Source organism: Gymnoscopelus braueri (assembly GCF_963280865.1).
Source record: "Gymnoscopelus braueri genome assembly, chromosome: 5".
Taxonomy (NCBI): Eukaryota; Metazoa; Chordata; class Actinopteri; order Myctophiformes; family Myctophidae; genus Gymnoscopelus; species Gymnoscopelus braueri.
This window is the reverse complement of record NC_137606.1, coordinates 12,306,690-12,329,051: the sequence shown is the minus strand read 5'-3', so window position 1 is coordinate 12,329,051 and position 22,362 is coordinate 12,306,690. Positions and strand designations below refer to the sequence as shown.

Genomic DNA, 22,362 nt, shown 5'->3' with positions numbered 1-22,362 from the left:
GTCAAACTTACCTGTAAAGAACGTACTTGATACAGTTTTTTTTTCACTCCCTAAATCCAAAAATAGCAGATCTACAAGTCGTCGTAACACGACGCGTTGTGAGCTTGTAGATCCGCAATTTTGGCAAATGTTCCACTCCAGACTATGTATGCTGAGGCTTTCAAGAAGTGGTTAACAAAAGTGTCATTTTAATCGTGACATGAAATTTTCATATCGTCCCATCCCTAAATATGACGCTGGGAAGGAACCGGCGGTATAATCTCTTGCTCTTGCCCTCACCACATTGCCATGCTCCTCCTCAAAGCTGTTCCCAAAAAAAGACCAGCTGTCCATGCTGACTACCGTCAAATCTCATTAGTCAGGTGCGTTGCCAAAGTGTATGAAGGTTAGGGAATTTTAGCAAAATATTTGGACCATCTGTGAAAAAATGTACTACCAATAGCTTTCTTCACCAATGTGTTCTTATAGGTGTCTAGAATCACCTCTCAAAAAGTGCGACCCCAAATCCTCGTGGAAAATCCTGGAGAGCCAATCAAAGTTAAGGAGCCCAGAGGGCTTGGGTGAAAAATATGAAAAGAAATAAAAGTCTTGTGAGGTGTCTAACTAGGGGTTTTCAGGGGTGCTGAATCCATTCCAACCATTATTTTTGAGTAAAAATGTCTCCCTGGCCATCTAATATTGGTATATTGGTTATTGTTAGTGTATAATCAGTGTATAATCAATGGTAGGGGATTGGGGTGTTGTTGAATTGATTCTATTTTGAAAAATAAAATAAGAAAATATTGCTAAACACTTGATAAGAGTGTACACCTACTGTGCACATGCTCAGTGGGATACACTGTCTGCATGTGGGGAAGGAGCGGGAGTGTTGCATCCTGGCAAATATGTCTGGACGATTTTAAGGTACGGTAGTTTATCTACTTTTTGGCATTTATTTTCCTCTGCTGGCAAAACTTTTGATTACTGTGAACACTTGTCTTTTAGTAGACAACATGGAAGAGGATTCTGTAGCTTGTGGCTTAAGGTGCTTCATCTGTGGTGGTCCTGAGACTGAGATTCAAAAGCTCTCAAAAGTCACCCAAAAAGGCTATGCACAGATGTTGTCTTATTCTGAGAGTGTGGATGATGCAGCATTAATCAGAAGACTACATGAGGACTGGAAAAACTGAGATGACCCCAAACTAAGATACCATTTGGAATGCAAAACCGAGCTATACAGTCGTGCAAGAGGTATATCCACTGGAAATCGTACGTTTTTTTCAATGTGATGAAAGTTGCCACTTGCAGATTTCAATCCTATTCTATGTTGTGAGTGACATCATAATTTAATAAAAACTTTAAACATAATCTATTCTTTAGAGCAAGATGAGCAAGACCAACGGCCAGACAGGAAGAAAAGACGCAGGGCATTGTCTGGGTCAAGTAGTTCAAGTGCTAGCTGGCACACTTGATCTACCATAATACTTGCATCCTTTGCAATGAAGGTATCAATGCTGGCACATTGAAAAGAAACCCTGGTAAGTCTTTTGTATGTAAGATTCAAATGAATTTTGATAATTGTTTTTCTTGCTCCTCATTGTAGGCTTCCACTCAAAGTAGAATAATTTAATCATGCACATACTGTATGTACTGTATGTACTGCCGAGCTCTGTCTGGATAAAAGGTAGCCACCTTTTATCCAGACAGAGCTCGGCAGTTGTATCGTGCACCTGATAATGTCTACCAGGACCAACTGAAAGGAGTTTGATGCAGAGAGCAAAGCGACGAGGTGATGACTGGGGACTTGAAGTTGCTGGTCGCCTGGTGGCAGAAGAGGCAGTATATCATATTCGATGCAGAAGAGACTTTGAGAACCCTGTTACAAAGTCTGAGGTAACATTATATGGATACACAATACAGCTGTACAATACAACTCACATTTCTTATCCTGAGGGAAGAAATATAATTTCTAATGGTGAAACTTTTGATTTCAAAATAATTTATTCTGCAAGATTGATATGGGTCCAGGAATGAGGGGGACTAATAAAGGATAAGAAATGTGAGTTGTATTGTACAGCTGTATTGCGTATCCATATAATGTTACCTTAGACTTTGTAACAGGGTTCTCAAAGTCTCTTCTTCATCGAATATGATATACTGCCTCTTCTGCCACCAAATCTATAATACCAGACAGGCGACCAGCGACTTCACGTCCCCAGTCATCACCTCGTCGCTTTGCTTTCTGCATCAAACACCTTTTCAGTTGGTCCTGGTAGACATTATCAGGTGCACGATACAACTGCCGAGCTCTGTCTGGATAAAAGGTAGCCACATACAGTATGTGCATGATTAAATTATTCTACTTTGAGTGGAAGCCTACAATGAGGAGCAAGAAAAACTATTATCAAAATTCATTTGAATCTTACATACAAAAGACTTACCAGGGTTTCTTTTCAATGTGCCAGCATTGATACCTTCATTGCAAAGGATGCAAGTATTATGGTAGATCAAGTGTGCCAGCTAGCACTTGAACTACTTGACCCAGACAATGCCCTGCGTCTTTTCTTCCTGTCTGGCCGTTGGTCTTGCTCATCTTGCTCTAAAGAATAGATTATGTTTAAAGTTTTTATTAAATTATGATGTCACTCACAACATAGAATAGGATTGAAATCTGCAAGTGGCAACTTTCATCACATTGAAAAAAACGTACGATTTACAGTGGATATACCTCTTGCACGACTGTATAGCTCGGTTTTGCATTCCAAATGGTATCTTAGTTTGGGGTCATCTCAGTTTTTCCAGTCCTCATGTAGTCTTCTGATTAATGCTGCATCATCCACACTCTCAGAATAAGACAACATCTGTGCATAGCTTTTTTGGGTGACTTTTGAGAGCTTTTGAATCTCAGTCTCAGGACCACCACAGATGAAGCACCTTAAGCCACAAGCTACAGAATCCTCTTCCATGTTGTCTACTAAAAGACAAGTGTTCACAGTAATCAAAAGTTTTGCCAGCAGAGGAAAATAAATGCCAAAAAGTAGATAAACTACCGTACCTTAAAATCGTCCAGACATATTTGCCAGGATGCAACACTCCCGCTCCTTCCCCACATGCAGACAGTGTATCCCACTGAGCATGTGCACAGTAGGTGTACACTCTTATCAAGTGTTTAGCAATATTTTCTTATTTTATTTTTCAAAATAGAATCAATTCAACAACACCCCAATCCCCTACCATTGATTATACACTGATTATACACTAACAATAACCAATATACCAATATTAGATGGCCAGGGAGACATTTTTACTCAAAAATAATGGTTGGAATGGATTCAGCACCCCTGAAAACCCCTAGTTAGACACCTCACAAGACTTTTATTTCTTTTCATATTTTTCACCCAAGCCCTCTGGGCTCCTTAACACATTGAGTGCCAGGGTCTTTTTAAAACAGGGTACAGTCGGTGCCTGGATTTTTAACCATTTTTGAACCTTTTTCAAGTAGTCACAAAATATTTTCAGTGATCACCGTCCTCAAGGTGACCCCCTCATTACACACAGAGAGGTCTCGTACAATCGGGGGAAAAAAATTAAAAACATTAGGTAATCTGTTCCATAGTTGCAGCCAGTTGAAAATAGTCGAAAATAGTCAAAAATACATATTTTAGAAAAAAAGTACACAAGAGCCGAGATACAGGCTTTTGAAGTCATAAGTTAACCAGGAAGTGGATTGGAGTCTAAATCTTCGAAAAATGATATCTCCTGGTGCTGGGAAGAAAAAAAAATTAAAAAAAAAAAAAAAAAAAAAAAAAAAAAAAAAATCTTTTTTTTCAAAACACTCAATGTGTTAACTTTGATTGGCTCTCCAGGATTTTCCACGAGGATTTGGGGTTGCACTTTTTGAGAGGTGATTCTAGACACCTATAAGAACACATTGGTGAAGAAAGCTATTGATAGTAATTTTTTTCACAGATGGTCCAAATATTTTGCTAAAATTCCCTAACTAAGAAAGATCCTAAGAAGGGACGCCCTTCTGGAGGACACGATCTGAAACAAGTCCCCATCATCACAACACTTGCTTTATGGCTAATGGATCGACTGACACACTGCTCTGACCCAGATTCTGCAAAGTTGGCCTGTCGCTATGACAACCAGCTGCAATGAAGGGGTACTGTCTGCAGTGAAAAACCAAATACTGTACCTGGTACCAAAAGCCAATAGAGTCAAGTTGAGTTGAGTCAAGTTGAGTGCCATGCAGTGGGAAAAGCACCGTATGCGTTTTTGTAAAGGCCAGTGGTGTAAAGTAACTAAATGCATTTACTCAAGTACTGTACTTAACACATTGGGTGCCAGCATTTTTTAATAACAGAATACGTTGGGTGCCAGCAATCTCACCATTGACTGCGCTTTGCTGTTTAAAGCTCTAGACTCCACAACGAGCAAATCCACGTAAAAAAAAGCATGCATTCATGGAGCGCGATGACCATGGCTACATCCTGGAACGATAACATTTCACTCGCGAGTTACAACGGGGAGGGATCGCGCATCGCGCATAACCGGTTTTCCCCACCGGAAACAGATTCGGAGATACAGACGTTTTAAAGAAGGAAATAGACAGGAAGCGGATGGGGAGCCATGTTTTTCACACAGTGATCCAACTGGCCTATCCTTCTCAGAATCGCCTAGGGTGACTCCAGAGCTGCTCTGGCCCCTCCCGTGTGGAAAAAAACAGAAAAAACAAAAAGACTGAAAACACGGTTCAGACCGTGTTCGGCACCAACGCGCTACTCTGTGTAAACACGGTTCAGACCGTGTTCGGCACCCGATGTGTTAAAGGGGAAATCCACCCCTTTTCAATATTTAACTATGTCATTAATATAGCATAAAGGAGTTGTGTGGAAATAAGAAAAAAGTTCCCCCCTTTCTGTGTTGCCTTGAACTGGAGGATTGATTGTGGGTTTAACATTGCAAATTACACAGTGATGACTCATCATGGTGTAATTTGCAATGTTAAACCCACAATCAATCCTCCAGTTCAAGGCAACACAGAAAGGGGGGAACTTTTTTCTTATTTCCACACAACTCCTTTATGCTATATTAACACATTGACCGCCAGAGGTTAATCTCATAATGTACTCACCAGTGCCAACGTTTTATTGTTGTTTTTTGTTTTTTTCACGTCGCCACAGATCTTGTTAAAATCCTTAAGATTGAGCTGTGCACTGTTTGTAAACATCGCGGAGATCTCACTGCTTCTACCAGTGAAGACCACGTGTCAAACGGAGCCGCCATGTTTGAGTTCTGACCGTTTAAGTTAACATGGGAAATGCGAGGATGAAAAACTACATGTTTACAGGGGCTTTTACAGGGGTTATTGTGTACGACTTAGAATGGAGGCAGACGGGAAACAAAAAACGTGATCGCACTTCCGGTCGAGATCGGGTGGTGTTACACTGAAAATGGTCCCCCTAGAAAAAAAAAAAAAAAAAAAAAAATCGAAAAAAAGGAAAAAGCACCACAGCCCGTAGGCTACGGGATTGGCGCTTAACCGTTGGATTTAACGGCCCGTAGAACTACGGGCCCGGCGGTAAATGTGTTAATGACATAGTTAAATATTGAAAAGGGGTGGATTTCCCCTTTAAGTACAATTTTGAGGTACAATCACTTTAGTGGAGTATTTCCAATTTTCAGTACTTTTACTTCTACTCCAATACATCTCAGAGGAAAATATTGTACTTTTACTCCACTACAATTATTTAAAAACTTTAGTTACTAATTAATTTGCAGATATAAATTATTACATTATAAAACATACATTAACCACTTTAGCCCTATTTTATACCTAGGCTATTTGGCTTGTAGATCTGCTATTTTCAAACATTTTAGTACTTTTACTTTTGGTACTTTAAGTACATTTTGATACCAATACTTTTGTACTTTTACTCAAGTAAATGTTGAATTCCGGACTTTTACTTGTAACAGAGTACTTCTACATTGCAGAATTGATACTTTCACTTAAGTAAAACATTTGAGTACTTTTTTCACCACTGGTAAAGGCATGAGCAGGCATTGAGGACCAGGCATGCCTATAGCCTGGACTCACATAGTTGTATAAAAGGTGAATTAACGGTACACTGATCAGCGAGCTTGCTTGCCATAAACCTGGAGTGGTCCTTTTAACTTTTTGAGCTGAATTGCATTTGCCAATAGTTTGATGTATGCTAATGATACGACTGTCAACTAGGCCGTTAGACCGGAGCTGAAGATGTTCTATTCGGCAACGGATGGAATGATACGCGAGATAGTTACGGGTTTACAGTCTTGTCAAATCAGTCAGAGATATAGTGAAGATGTCACAAGTTACAAAACCTTAAAATTGTCCAAAAAAAGTTTTAATTAACCCTTTAAGATAGGGAACGCATCTGTGTGTCATTTTAAGATTTCTTTGGCTGTTGAAAAATAGCAGATATACATAGCAGATATACAAGCCATACGCTATGAGCTTGTAGATCTGCTATTTTTGAAAGATCGTGAAAATGTCTGCAAATCTTTGAATATATGTTTTAAAAATATATTTTTTTTTCATGGGGGTCCCTGGAACAACATATTTTGAGACGGGGGTCCGCGGCCAAATACATAATTTTGGGTGGTCCTTGACATGGAAAAGTTTGAGAACCACTCATATAGCAACATACGTTTTTCAGAAAACTATTAGGGTTTAGAAGACATTTGGACAATTCCCCAGAAGGAAAGATTTGAGTTACAAATGTTTGCTTTAAAAATATATATATTCAAAGATTTGCACACATATTCACGATTTAAAAAAAATAGCAGTTCTGCAAGCTCATAGCACAGCACTCGTGCCGCACTATGAGCTTGTATATCTGCTATTTTTAAATAGCCAAAGAAATCTTAAAATAACACAGATGCGTTCCCAGTCTTAACACATGGAGTGCCAAAACCGAATACCCTTCGGTTTTGCTGTCTTTTAGTTTTTTTCGTTTTTTTTCCACACGGGAGGGGCTGGAGCAGCTCTGGGAGTACCCATTGTGATCCTGAGAAGGATAGGCCAAATAGATCACCGGAAACAAAAACATGGCTCCCCATCCGCTTCCTGTCTATTTCCTTCTTTAAAACGCCTATATCTCCGAATCTGTTTCCGGTGGGGAAAACCGGTCATGCGTGATCCCCCCCCGTTGTAACTCGCGAGTGAAATGTTATCGTTCCAGGATGTAGCTAGGGTCATCGCACTACATGAATGGATGCTTTTTTTTACGTGGATTTGCTCGTCGTGGAGTCTACAGCTTTAAACAGCAAAGCGCAGTCAATGGTGAGAATGCTGGCACCCACGGTAAGTTGTTATGAAAAAATGCTGGCACCCAATGTGTTAATGGGTTAAAGTGAAACAGATGGGAAAATGCAAAGAAGTGCACAGGGGTGAGAGAGAGGGCGAGAGAGAGAGACAGAGCGACATAGCTCAAACTGCCTCATCCTTTAGCATACTCTAACGTTACTGTACTTCTTATTTTCCCAGACAGCATTCCCCAACCACAACTCAGTGCACAGGGCCTAATAGACTGTTAAATCTAGGCCAATGTGACAGGTGTGCTGGTGCAGGTGGTTCTAGCTGATACCTGCTGTACACCAGAGCTGTCCCGCTGAGTTCCTCTCTGGCTGAACCGCTATTACCTCAAGGATAAAGCCTACCAGCCTTATATCATTATATTAAAGGGCCTGTATCATGAAATGTAACTTTTTATTAGTTGGGTTCTGTGATGTCCCTTCTAAAAAAAACAAACAGAAGTCGTTTATTTGTGGGCATTTCTGAACATTACGATTTTCTTTATTTCACGTTTTAAGAACCTTATTTTTTTGGTTTGATTAGTTTTTTTACAGCGTTGCATAGTCAGTCTCTCTCTCTCTCTCTCTCTCTCTCTCTCTCTCTCTCTCTCTCTCTCTCTCTCTCTCTCTCTCTCTCTCTCTCTCTCTCTCTCTCTCTCTCTCTCTCTCTCTCTCTCTCTCTCTCTCTCTCTCTCTCTCTCTCTCTCTCTCTCTCTCTCTCTCTCTCTCTCTCTCTCTCTCTCTCTCTCTCTCTCTCTCTAACATCAAAGCTGGCCAAAACAAAGACACGAGGAGCAACTGCCCTCTAGTGGAGAACAACATAAATAAGCAGATGTCAACAGACAAAACGACTTTCTTGAGAATTTCAGCTTGGACTTGGCTGTAAGAGCAACATTTGTGAACAATAATCCTCCATCAAAAAAGTATCACACACACAGCTCACCCACCTCTCCTCTTTGATGAAGGGAGTCAAGAAGCGATTGGAGTCATCCTCATGGCTACTCTGTTGACTACTTTGCTGGCTGCTCTGCTGACTGCTGCATATGAGAGAGAGAGAGATAGAGATAGAGAGAGAGAGAGAGAGAGGGGGAAGAGAAAGCATTGTATCTTTTTGTCAGTACATTTTAGTTTGTGTGTGTTAGTATGCATTGTGTTATTTGATAAATATATATATATACACTTTTCTAGACCAGTGGTTCCCAAACGCTGGAGACAAGTCCAGGTGTGCCTTGGGATTAAAATATATACAACTATAATAAAAGTTAATTATCTTTTTAATGTACCATACGATTTTACAGTGTACATTGTGCACACCCATTTTAACCCATTTCAACCTGGCATCCGTATTTTGGGCATGTCATTATGGGTGAAAATCTGAAATGTGTCACTTTATTTCACCATGTCACTTTTTTTTTGTTGCACTTTTGCACTTTGGTAAGCAAAATAATATTTTTTTGCATCCAAAGAGCCTCAATGTTCATTTTTCAGTGTGCAAGCCTTTTTGTTGTTTATGGACCTGTGCTGGCCTCTCGCAGCAGTCTTCAGCCCCAAGCCTTGAGTTTATATCACAAACTTCCCTACTTATTTTTCCTTCTGTGCATGTCCCATCATGTCATTTAGTTCTTTTCACACAAAGTGTAGATGCAATGTCATAACTTCGTCTGTTAAGTAATGACTCAACCAGGCAATCTGACAGCATTGACACTTCATCAGAGGTCACCAGGTCATTTAGTGCACTGTTTCTCAACTAGTGGTCGAGAAGAAGAAAAAAAAAAGCTAAAAAAATAAACATTACTAAATGCAATGGTCAGGGACCACAATCAATACCTTCACGGACCACCAGTGGTCCACGGACCGCCAGTTGAAAACCCCCTACTCTAGACGGGCTGTGGGACTAAATCAATGACATGGGATGCAGTATTACTTCTCATTTCTAACATCATGCTGTGTGTATACTGTATTGTATTTCAGTCAAACATACTGCAGTGTCTACAGTATGTTGAGCCTCACCACAAGGCAGTGACCACAGGATTCTACAACTTATTTTAAAAGCTATCATGATGATGAGATTGTGTGCGATTGTATACATTAATTAAGTTCGGTCTTTCTAGTGAAACACTATTTTATAGATTTGTCAATCATATAAACCAATTGATTACACAAAGTCATATGGTAGTGAGTCGCCTAGTCAGAATGTAGTGGGAATTTCTTAAAGGGATAGTTTACCCCCAAAAAAAAACGTTTTTTCTATCGATTAGTCACTCCATGGAGCCAATAATTTGATGACCAGCGAACCGGTAGGCAGCGGTTCCGGTCGGACACACAAAGGAGACTCTTTGTGTCTCCTACCGGAACCACTGCTGCCGGTCATCAAATTATTGGCTTAGGAATGTGACAAAAATTTTAAATGTCATTCATTTTGGGGGTGAACTATCCCTTTAAGGACAGCCTCTTGAAATGTAGCATCTCATTTTCGAGAGGGGGTCACATAAACACAAAAATACAACAAAGACAGCTTTACATACAATACAAAATAAATGCACAAAAACTGTGCATACACATACGAATTGCTTGCTCACCCTCTCCATGAACTGCTTTTTGGTCGATGACAGTCCTATTATATAATAATTATATAATAGCACTGTCATCGACTAAAGCAATTCATACACGGTATATTAAATTATATTGTATAAAACCCTCAGTGTTAAAGGGGACTTTTGCCGCACGGTTTTCTTACCTTTTCTATGATGTTATGATATCCTAGGATGAATGGTACGGTAGAAAAATGTCATAACTCCATCCCGGGTCCATCAAAATACGCGATCTAGCGCAGGGCCCATAGGCGCGCGTTTTTAGCTGTGGCGGACCCATGATGGAGTTGTGAAAATGTTCTACTGTACCATTCATCCTAGGATATCATAACATCATAGAAAAGGTAAGAAAACTGTGGGGCAAAATTCTTTAACCCAATCCATTTGTAATTCAGAGTGTGCAAACACTTAACTCCATATGTAGGAGCTATAAGTGTCTTGCTCACACCGACACTGGGTGGGAATTTGTTTCTGTTTTACTAAACTCACTTTCCAGGAGGAACCTGTGTCTGGCATGACACCAGTGGTGGAAAAAGTACGACATTTTTAGTAAAAGTTTCAATACTGCAATGTAGAAATACTCTGGAATTCAAAATTTACTTGAGTGAAAGTACAAAAGTATTGGTATCGAAATGTACTTAAAGTAAAAAAGTAGAAAGTAGTCATTATGCAGAATGTCCCATTTCACAAGTTTTCAAATGTATAAAAATCTTTTGAAAATAGATCAAATGACCGAAATGTATATAGGGTTGAAGTGGTTAATGTATGTTTTTGTAATAATAATCAAAATATACAATTTGTAACTCGTAACTAAAGGTTTCAAATAATTGTAGTGGAGTAAAAGTATAATTGTAGTGGAGTAAAAGTATAACATTTGCCTCTGAGATGTAGTGGAGTAAAAGTAAAAGTATGGGCAATTGGAAATACTCCAGTAAAGTCAAAACACCTCAAAATTGTACTTACAATACAGTACAGTACTTGAGTAAATGTACTTAGTTACTTTACACCACTGCATGACACAGCAACACACAAAGCCAGCACGCAAAGCAACACGCATTAAAATGTCATGGAAACAAAGTATATAAAGTATTGTATATGTGTGTTTGTTCATATGCTGTGACAGCACTAGAGGGGGCTATGTGACGTATATACAGAAGGCGACCCCTTACTGTATTATCACCACAACATACAGGGATATATACTGTTCCTCTGATGTCATGTCATAGAGTACACAAAACAGAATCCGCTTCCTGATAAAAACTAAGGGAATGTTCAGATATGCAGAATATATAATATACAGAATAATTATGTTATCTATTAATTTGAATTAATCAAGTGCCAGAAAGAGTGATTTAAACGACAACAAAGCTTTATTTGGGGGTTACCCAGTGACTGTGGTGTGTAGACCAGTGGTTCTCAACCAGTGGTCCGGGGACCACCAGTGGTCCTTGAGGGGGTTCCAGGTGGTCTCCAGCTAAATGATGGAGAGTTGGCAACCAAATGGACCCTTATCGATCTTTAAATTATTGTAAAACATCTTCATTCACTTAATTAAATAATCGTTATTTTGATCAACGTTTGCCTGTTATCTCTCCTATGGTACCAACAGCAGTACATGGAATTGTGGACAAAATCGTATCCAACGACACAATATTCTATGTCTTGGGTCTGAGAGTCTAAATCTCATCAGACGGTGGTCCGTGGCTCAAATGCCGAATAAATAATGGACCTTGACATGAAAAGGGTTGAAAACCACTGGTGTAGAGTAGACGCTTTACATTCAGTTAGCCTCAAGCTCTCTAGAATATATACTTTCAACATGGTTAGCAACAGAGACAAACATGTTTGTTTCATTGTTTGCTACATACTGTACAATGAATGCAAAGGTTACTGGCTGCTGCAAAGACGTGTAAATGTGTCTACCGGGTATCTGTAGTAAATTGAGTGTCATTAATATTCTATACAGTAGACTATACCGTGTAGACTACAATTACCTGTTGCCATAGTCCCATTCCAAAACCTCCCCAGATGAAAGTCACACCATGTGGCGAAGGGTTAAATACTGTTAAGTGTTGACTTTACTGGAAACTTCACTGACAAGGTCACACTTCAGAGTACATTACACCTTTTCTTACATTTGAGCAACCTTGATGAAGAGATATCAGAAAGGCCCAGTTTACATCATCTTGTACTGTACCTCCCTGATATGCTGATTTAACAAGGGACCACATTATAGGAATGCAAAATACATATTGTAAAATACTCAGTTAGGAAGTCAGTGCTTGCTCAAGGACACTTTGGCAGAGGGTTCTGCTCGATTCATGTAGTTATTCTGAATACATTCTCCTTGGGCAGGTTTTCTCCAGTTACAGTAACACATCACACAACTGGACATGGTTCTGACAGTCCTTAAACCATTAAGACCGGGAACGCATCTGTGTTATATAAGAGCTTGTAGATCTGCAATTTTTGGGGGAAGAAATCGTGAAAATGTGTGCAAATCTTTGAATATAATATATATATATATACATTTTTAACTAGAATCTTTGCTTCTGGTGGGGGTCCCTGGAAATTAATATTTAGAGATGGGGGGTCCGCGGGCCGCGGCCAAATACATATCATTTTGGGTGGGCCTTCACATGAAAAGGTTTGAGAACCACTGATATATAGCAACATAGGTTTCTTTTCTTTTTTTTTAAACTGTTAGGATTTAGAAGACATTTGTAGAATCCCCCAGAAGCAAAGATTTGAGTTAAAAATGTTGTTTGGGCTTGTAGCAATTGTAGCCATTTAACTGAAACTCCTTGTGGAATGCCTTACATTATCCAATCCAATCCAATCCACTTTATTTATATAGCACATTTTAAAACTTGTTCAGGGTTAACAAAGTGCTGTACAGAAAAAAGCCAAATACACTGGGAAAGTTTAAAAAAAACACAGAGACAAAGCAAAACACAGAAGCAAAACATACAACAAAAGAAGCATCATTACACATCAGCATCATGTGAATTTAAAGGCGGGGGGGGGGTGATTGGGGGGGACACACCGACTGCAGAGGAAGTTGTGTGAGCACTCTGCTGTTAAAGGACAAGAGCATATTCCTCTATGGGATGTTTTCAAGAAAATACATGAAAATGTCATGCAAGGGTGCATTCTCTCCCACATAAATTATGCAAACAAGCACTGGGCTCTATGTTTTGCTTGCACATTACACAACTGATATGTGTACAGGAAGAAAGTCTTATCGTGTCATAATGTTACCTAGAGGCCAGCAGCCTTCTACTGAGAGAGGAGCAGAGGACAGACCCCTGGACCCCTCTAGAGAGGGTCTGTCTTTCCCCTGCTCATGCATCAATCTCTCCTTTTCCCAGTGGTGGACAGTAACAGAGTAAATGTACTTGAGTACTGCACTTGAGTACAGATTCTGAGGATCTGTACTTTACTTGAGTATTAGATTTTTTTGATACTTATTACTCTTACTTGAGTACATTTCCAAGAAAAATATTTTACTTTTACTCAAGTACATTTCTAGGAAGGCTGTAAAGTACTGAGTACTTTTAAGCGCACTCCACATCCACATCAATGATTCGCCATGCAACTCCTTGCAACATGGAACTACTTGCAACTACTTGCAACCATTACCCCCAATGGCAGTTGCAAGGAGTTGCATTGGTGCGGTTGACCTTAAAACGGTTTTGTTGCAAGGAGTTGCGACTAATTGCCTTGGTGCGGTTTGGCCTTTAGGTTGGCTGTTTTCTTGTCTTCCCTAAAATGCAATTGGCCTAACTTCTGCTCTCACACTGGCCGTGTTTCTGGCTTCCCCCTCCGCTCGCCTCTTTGTTACATCTTGTATGGGTGTATAGGAGTAAAAGTATTTAGTTCTGGTTCCTCAGTCACTTCTATGTTTTTATAGGTGTTTCTGCAGGCTTTGTATAAGTGGTTCTACAAGCACATCAGTGCATGCAGTGCTGGTTTCAGTGCTGAGTTACAGTACTTCTCTGAAACAAGAGTTACAAGGTCCTATAAATTAATTGTGAAAACATTACCGCAAATCATTGATCTAAAAATTAAGAAATGTACTTCTACTTTTACTTTTACTTGTACTTTAAGTATTTTTCAAAGCATGTACTTTGGAATACTGAAGTATATTTAAAAGCAATTAATTTTTTACTCTTACTTGAGTAACATTTTGACTGAGCTACTTTTACTTATAGTGGAGTAAATTTGACCAAGGAGTATCTGTACTCTTACTCAAGTACTGGGGTCGAGTACTTCGTCCACCTCTGCCTTTTCCACCCCTAAACAGTTGGCATGCCTGCGTACCACATACATTGATAGTTATCGTCCTGGTGCGCCAATGACAGTAACGTCTGAAAGAATAAATGGAGCTGCGTGACAGCGTGAGGATGTTTCTTCAAAAGACGTTAACTCATTCAATCCGGGAACGCATCTCTGTCATTTTAGATTTCTTTGGCTATTCAAAAATAGCAGAATCTACAAGCTCATAGCTTAGTATCAGTGGTTCTCAAACTTTTTCATGTCAAGGCCGTATTTGTTCGCAGACCCCCATCTGAAACAATTTTGTTCCAGGGACCCCCAGAAGCAAAGATTTAAGTTAAAAATGTATATACGTATATACATATAAGATTTTCAAGATTTTTTCAAAAAATAGCAGATATACAAGCTCGTAGCTACGAGCTTGTATATCTGCTATTTTTTAATAGCCAAAGAAATCTAAAATGACAGACAAAATTCATAGCGCACAAGCTCACAAGCTCCCCATTTAGAATACTCACGTTTTGCGAAAGCGGTTGAATGTGTGGGCCTTGCTTCCTTTCATTAACGCTCCCTATATTCTGTATAGATCCATTTTAGCAAGCAGCATTGTATCCATCTTCCAAATTAAATCTAGATATTTTGCGATATTATAGTCAGGTAGCCGCAGGCAGCTTTAAAAGTGCTTTGGGGCACCTGCGCAATTATGCACGGCTTATCATGCATCCTCTTTTGTTTAGAGTAGGCACACATCACCCCGCCCCACCCCAAATTTGAAAGAAAGGCCACAGATTTGCATGCCTGGGTACAATCTGTGGTATTTTGCAGTGTTTCTGCAGTGTTTCCTGAAATCCCCGCCAGACATTCTGTTGAAATGACCTCCGCCATCATTTCATGTACAGACGCGCAATTAATTCATGTAGAGAGACCAGTGGTGTTTTTTTTTACTTAAGTAAAAGCATCAATACTGCAATATAGAAATACTCTTACAAGTGAAAGTCCAGAATGAAAAATGTACTTGAGTAAAAGTACAAAAGTATTGGTATCAAAATGTACTTAAAGTACCGAAAGTAGAAAGTACTCAATATGCAGAATGTCCCATTTCACAAGTTTTCAAATGTATAAAAGCTTTTGAAAATAGCAGATCTACAAGCTCACAATGCGTCGATGCGACGCATTGTGAGCTTGTAGATCAGCTATTTTCAAATGCCGAAATGTACATAGGGCTGAAGTGGTTAATGTATGTTTTGTAATAATAATAATAATCAAAATCTACAAAGTAACTAGTAACTAATGTTTTCAAATAATCGTAGTGGAGTAAAAGTATGATATTTGCCTCTGAGATGTAGTGGAGTAGAAGTAAAAGTATAGACAATTGGAAATACTCAAGTAAAAAATACCGAAAAACTGTACTTGAGTAAATGTACTTAGTAACTTTACACCACTGGTAGAGACTGCCCACAATGCCCATAACGCGCTGCTATATTGTAGATCTGCTATTTCCTAAGAGATTTGGTGTAGAGGAAAAAGAGGAGTGGACAAAGTACAGAGTATTCGTTTACTAAGTAAAGAGGGTTGAAGTGGTCAAGATAAGGATATAAAATAAAACATTCTGATTGTGTTTATCCAATGCTCTTGCTCAGATCTCAGATCAGGAGGTCACAAGGTATGAAAGTTGACGTGGAATGGACGCACTAAATAATTCAGCGCTCATACACAATTGATGCAATATGTGCTTTGAACATGATATTGAGGAGGTGTAACGAAACACTGTGGATTCCAAGCTTACAATGGTATTACATCAGGGTTTAACATCGATCAGTCAATTTCTCACTAAGTGGGCTTTTTATGGGATTATCTTTTTCACAATGATACTCCAATAAAGGCAAGGGACAGCCTTCAATGTGGCAGCTTTACATACACTGACCAATAATTCACTGGTTTTCATCTCCACTTGAAAAAGGCATTTACATCGGACACAAGTAAGATTGATAGTAGGTCCAGACCGATATATATCCGTCGGGTGGAGATATCGGCCAATTTAATTCTACTACAATGGTATGTGCAAGTATGCAGCTGAAATAAAAATCGGACCCCAAAATATGGTATTGATCGGAGAGCTAAATACAGTGAGAGAGGTTATCTTAATACTTGCTGGGAATTCTAATTGGAACACAAACACAAGCTAGTAGACTACTAGTAATGGTGTGGTGGTCTCCCTTTCCAATCTTAAACTATTTCCAGTCAGCTCTGTAAGCAACCTGTTGTTCAGTTTTGAACAAAGCCTCTCTGTTTTTGCATAAAAATGAATACATTACAAATAATATTCAAATAGTATTTTACCTGAACAGATTTCATTTGTTTTGGACCCCGGCTTGGCAAGGTGCTGCAACGAATACAAATGTCTGTGATTTGGAAGCTGGTAATGGATTCTGTTCAAAGCAACCAAAGGTATGGCAACCCCTGTATCTTCAAAGCCTGATCCAACCCTACAACCCCTCCCGCTCTCTCAGATCAGCTAACACAGGGTGTTAGAACCTTCGCTAAAACATTCGGGACAACGCTCCACACGTCCCAGACCCTTCTCCCTCCTGGCTCCCAAACTATGGAATGAACTCCCCATAGTCCATATTCACACGGTGGCCATTTTGGAATTTAACATTGCGTTGCTGTGGCAACTGGGGTGGCAACTGGGGTGGCATTTCATTGACTTAATGGCAATATGGCCGCCGTGTGAATATGGTCTATTGCAATTAGAACTGCAGACTCACTCCAAATCTTCTGCCGTAGTCTGAAGACTCACCTCTTCAGACTCCACCTCAGCCCGTAGCACTTGCCCTAGCATTGACGACCTTGCAGGATTATGCAGAGGCTAAAATGTAACTTAGATAGCATGTTATGTAGACAGATGCCAGGTCATTGTTGACCTGGCATCCTATAGTGTGTATAGTTTCAATGTACAGGCTGATGATAGGTTCTTGGTTTACTTCTGTATTAGTTTATTATCAGATTCTTAGTTTACTTATGTATTACTTTATTATTAGATTACTATTTCTATGCATTTGATGTATTATCTTGTGTTGTTTACTGTAGTCGCTCTGGATTAACAGAGTCTGCTAAATGCCTAATTGTAAATTGTTGTGCTCCAGTCTCCTACAGGTTGGTTGGGGTACCAGGGGTTAACACATTAACCGCCAAGGCCGTAGTCCTACGGTCCATTAAATCCAACTGTTAAGCGCCGAGACCGTAGCCCTACGGTCCACGGTCTTTTCGCGTTGAAAATCTTCCAGGTACACTTTCGGAATTTTTTGATCCATTTCCGGTTCCGGTTTGATGACCGGAAACAGAATTATTTGGGATCCGGTTTTGACGATCACATCCGCTCCCATTCTAAAGCGCACACTGAAACTCAATTCTCTTCCTATAGTTTTTTCTCCTCGCATATCACTGTTTAACGTAATCCGCTCTAACTACAATCATGGAGATCCGTTTGACATGCGGTTTTCACTGGGAGATACAGTGACATGTCGCGGATGTAAACAGACCGTGTACGGCTCAATCTTAAGGATTTTAACAAGATCTATAGCGACATGAAAAAAAAAAAAAAAAAACAACACGTTGGCACTGGTGAGTACATTATGAGATTAACCTCTGGCGGTCAATGTGTTAATAGAGCGTCACAATCATTTTAACCCCTTTATCCATATTTTATACTTTAAACATTTTTAACACAAATCTTCGCTTCTGGGGGTCCCTGGCACAATTTTGTATAACATTTGTATATAAAGGATACAAATACTAAAAATATTTTAAATAAAATAAAACAAATATCCAGGTGTGGTCCACACCTGTAGACTTTCACCCTCACATATCTATTCAATAGGCCAACTATAGAAAAGATAGGAAGGATTCGTAATTTAGTTCATAATGCTGAAGCTTAATTTATTCATGACATACTGCTGTCGCAACTTAGGTTGCGACATAGGTTGCGTCCAAAATTCCATACTGACATACTATTACTATGCCAAACTAGTATGTGAGACTTTATAGCAGTGGTTCTCAAACTTCTTCGTGCCAAGGACCCCCAAATTGATATTTATGTGGCCACGGACCCCCACCTGAAAAAATGTTGTGCCAGGGATCCCCAGAAGCAAAGATTTGTGTTAAAAATGATTTTTTTTTTTTATGATTTAAAGATTTGCACACATTTTTCAAGATTTTACAAAATATATCCCCCCAAGGACCCCTGGGGGTCCCCATACCCCACTTTGAGAACCAATGCTTTATAGTACAGTATGTCCGAACAGTCGGTACAGTACGTGACATACATTCTCCTACAATTTTCCCTCCACTGAGAATTCATTCAATTGTGCACCTTCTTGTAAAGACGTTCAGATTGCACAATAGCAGGATGAACACAACATCTGTTGTATAAGAATACAAGATCCTGCTGAGAGGCTGCAGGGTCTCTGAAATATTTAAACGCTCCAATCAGATGGAACCAGTGAAGCCTGGTGGAATATATATGTGGCTCCACTTCCACAAAATAGTGGTTTTGTCTTATCAGCCAGCAAAGTGCAGTAGCAGACTGTGTCTGCACAACCACTGTTCCACGGCACGCACAAACAAACCACATGCTAGCATGGACACACACACACACACACACACACACACACACACACACACACACACACACACACACACACACACACACACACACACACACACACACACACACACACACACACACACACACACACACACACACACACACACACACCTAGCCACCCACCCACACACTGACTGCCCAACATTTCTCCTACAATTTTCAACTGCTAGAATGTATTATTAACTCTTTCACTGCCTGAGTATATATGTCACAGGGTGAATGGAGAACCAGGTAGATTGAAGACAGAGCGCTCGTTTTTAGGCACGGGGCTTCGGGGCGAGGCGGGGCTTTTCGAGATAGGGTTTATTAGCGAGGCTCGCGAGGAGGAGGAGGAGAAGGAGGACGCGGCACTGCGAGGCGGGGGTTTATTACGTGAGGCGAGGAGGAGCTCCTCCTCGCGAAATAAACCGTCCTCCTCCTCCTCCGAGGAGGAGAAGGAGAACGCGGAGAGGCGGGGCTTTGATGTGCCGACGGGGACCTGTCTTTTGTTGTTCCCCCCCACATAGCAACCAGGAAGCTACGCTAGGGGAACGCTGAACACGCGTGCACACGCACACGCTTGTCCACGACGGAGGCGCGCCGACAAGTGGAGCTTGAGGCCGAGGAAGCGCGCCCTCGCGCCTCCAGGCGCGAGTGCCCGCGCTGACCGGCCGATGCTCCACTTGTCGACTCAGCGCCGTTTGAGTTGTAAACCGATAGGGACAGAATAGTTCTTTTCATGGATCACTGTGTGTGTGTGTGTGTGTGTGTGTGTGTGTGTGTGTGTGTGTGTGTGTGTGTGTGTGTGTGTGTGTGTGTGTGTGTGTGTGTGTGTCAGGGAGAAAGTAAAACAAAAGCCAGAACACAATAAAAGTATCTTAACAGTCCTGCTTTCAATAAACCAAAAAAAGCATGAGCGCGTGTGTGTGCGCTTGTGTGTGTGTGTGTGTGTGTGTGTGTGTGTGTGTGTGTGTGTGTGTGTGTGTGTGTGTGTGTGTGTGTGTGTGTGTGTGTGTGTGTGTGTGTGTGTGTGTGTGTGTGTGTGTGTGTGTGTGACTGTGTGTGTGTGGTCGCAGCCATATATGTTTGTGCACAAGCCTGGCTTGTGGCTCCCTCTAGTGTTGCTTCTACAGAATTGCTGGGTGGGTGGTAAAAACGAACGCGCCTTCTTCAATCTACCTGGTTCTCCATTCACCCTGTAACATATACACTAAACTAAATAAAGCCCAGACTGGCAGCGAGTTTTCGATTTTCTTACCTTTTCAACTAGTCACAGAATATTTATCTCCAGTATGATCGATCCCCTGATGGTTGCTAATCACGGAGGGTTTCACTGTGCTTCCGCGAAAAAAAAAAAAAAGTCATCGTGACCTCCCGTTCGCTGTTATACGCCGTTGAAAATAGCATGTCTCACCAAAAATACATAGTAAAACACAGGAGCCGAGATACAGGCGATTTCCCAAATACTTTAACCAGGAAGTGAACGGAGCAGTAAATTACAGTTAAATTGTGCACCTTTTTGTACAGACATTCAGATTGCATACTGTAGTGCGAGCTTAAAAGACCTTAATGGAATGGCTGGCTTCACCATTATTAGAGATTATCAGAGGAATTGAACCACTTGGTAGTTGGAGCAGATAATGAAAAAAAAAGAAGAGACAAATAAATAAGATGGCACTGGCTCAGGAGGTACGAGTGGCGTCTTGGAATCATAAGTTTCCCTGTTTCGATCACCGGCTCCTCCTGGCTGTTTACAGGGTCTGTAAGTGTACTTGAGCAAAGACACTTAACAGTACTCCTGGTGAGCAGGTCGTGCCTTGCATGGTTCATCAGTGTGTGTGAATGTGTGTGTGAATGGGTGAATGTGATGCACATCGTAAAGCTCATAACTCATGCCCACTGGACAAGGCCTGAGATGAGAGTCAGAAATATGCACATGGTGTTCAGTTCTCATTCAACGTGATCCAGAGGGACTACATCAACAGAACAAACTGATTTGACCCATAAAGGGATAGTTCACCCAAAAAATGTTTTTCCTAACAGTTTTTCGAAAACACTTCTGTTATAATCTGCTATAATCAGTGGTTTTCAAACTTTTTCATGTCAAGGGCCCCCAAAATGATATACATTTGGCCGCGGACCCCCATCTCAAAATATGTTGTTCCAGGCCCCCCTCCCCCCGATGCGAAGATTTGAATTAAAAATGTTCACAAAAATTATCACTTTAGATAATATATTTATATTCAAAGATTTGCACAACTTTTCATGAATTTTAAAAAATAGCTCATATCTGCTATTTTTGAAATGGTTAAAGTGGTTACACAGATGCGTTCCCGGTTTAAATGGGTGAACCATTAATGCTTTTCTGTGTTTATACATTAACTGGCCAATTATAGCTGGTTGCAAGCTTTTCTCATCCTCAGGCCAATGGTATTCTATGCAATGTAGCATGAAACCCAAGATTAGTTTTTCTCCAGTACATTCATTTCGGCAACATACCGTATTTTCCGCACTATAAGGCGCACCGTCAGTGCGCCTTATAGTGCGGATGCGCCTTATAATCCGATGCGCCTTATATATGTATCAATATTGGTTCCCTTGGTTTCCGCACTATAAGCCGCACCGTCAGTGCGCCTTATAGTGCGGAAAATACGGCACATGAAATATGTTTTGGTGTAAAGGCAGTCACAAATACTACTACTGTACACTTGCTTGCCCCCAGAGATGCAAACAACACAGTCCCTGTAGCGAGCTCCACGGATGGAGCCCTGTATGAGTGGCATCCTTAACTCATTGACTGCCATGGACGAGTACACTAGTCAGTTGGCCCGAGGTCCACAGTGCCAAGGACGGGTATGACGAGTTCTGGGTTTTCAGTGGTTTTTCCACCAGATAGCACTAACCTATGAATGATGCTTTGCCTGTCAGAAAAGGACCCGGAAATTACATCATTTTTGTTCTTAAAACAGCTTGTTTATTAGTTGTGGGAAAATTGCTTTTTCTCCGTTTCTGTTGCTTTTTGGCATAATCACGGAGGGTTTTACTGTGCTTCCGCGAAAGATTTTTTTTTATTGCGACCTCCCGTTCACTTGTTATATGCCGTTGAAAATAACATGTCTCGCCAAAAATAAATTTGTTTAACTGGCCACAACTATGCAACGGATTACCGCGACCGGATAACCCCCCCCCCCCCTGATTCTCCGAGACCCCCGTGCTTGTAATGAGGCGGAAAATATTCCATGATTTTTCAAAGGTTAGTAAAATCGCTTAGATTCACTGTGGCAGTGTTGAGAGAGGCGATGAGATGGGCCATTTCTATTGTCTGACACGCTCCACAAACAAAAGGAAGATTCGCTGGATCCAAACAATGCATTTTAAGGATTTATTAAAGCAACAAAAAAGAACGTATTGAAGGTGCTCAAACTCATAGCAAGGTGATCACAGCGATCAAAACAATAAAGCAAAAAAACTAAAGCAAATAAAGCGGTCAACAAAATGTATGGCTCCCACACACCCCCTCTCTCTCTGTCT

The 22,362-nt window shown here is 40.5% G+C and overlaps 1 protein-coding gene across 2 annotated transcripts in view; it reads right to left on the bottom strand.

Annotated features, from left to right (window-relative positions):
• Nucleotides 1–22,362, bottom strand: part of gramd1bb (GRAM domain containing 1Bb) — a gene marked incomplete at its 5' end in the record, with an annotated part of 171,362 nt that overhangs the window by 139,933 nt on the left and 9,067 nt on the right. For both annotated transcript variants that reach the window (XM_080428621.1, XM_080428622.1), the window contains one exon: nt 8,265–8,354. In XM_080428621.1, coding sequence (XP_080284747.1) covers nt 8,265–8,354 — 90 coding nt within the window. The remainder of the gene's footprint in view (nt 1–8,264; nt 8,355–22,362) is intronic.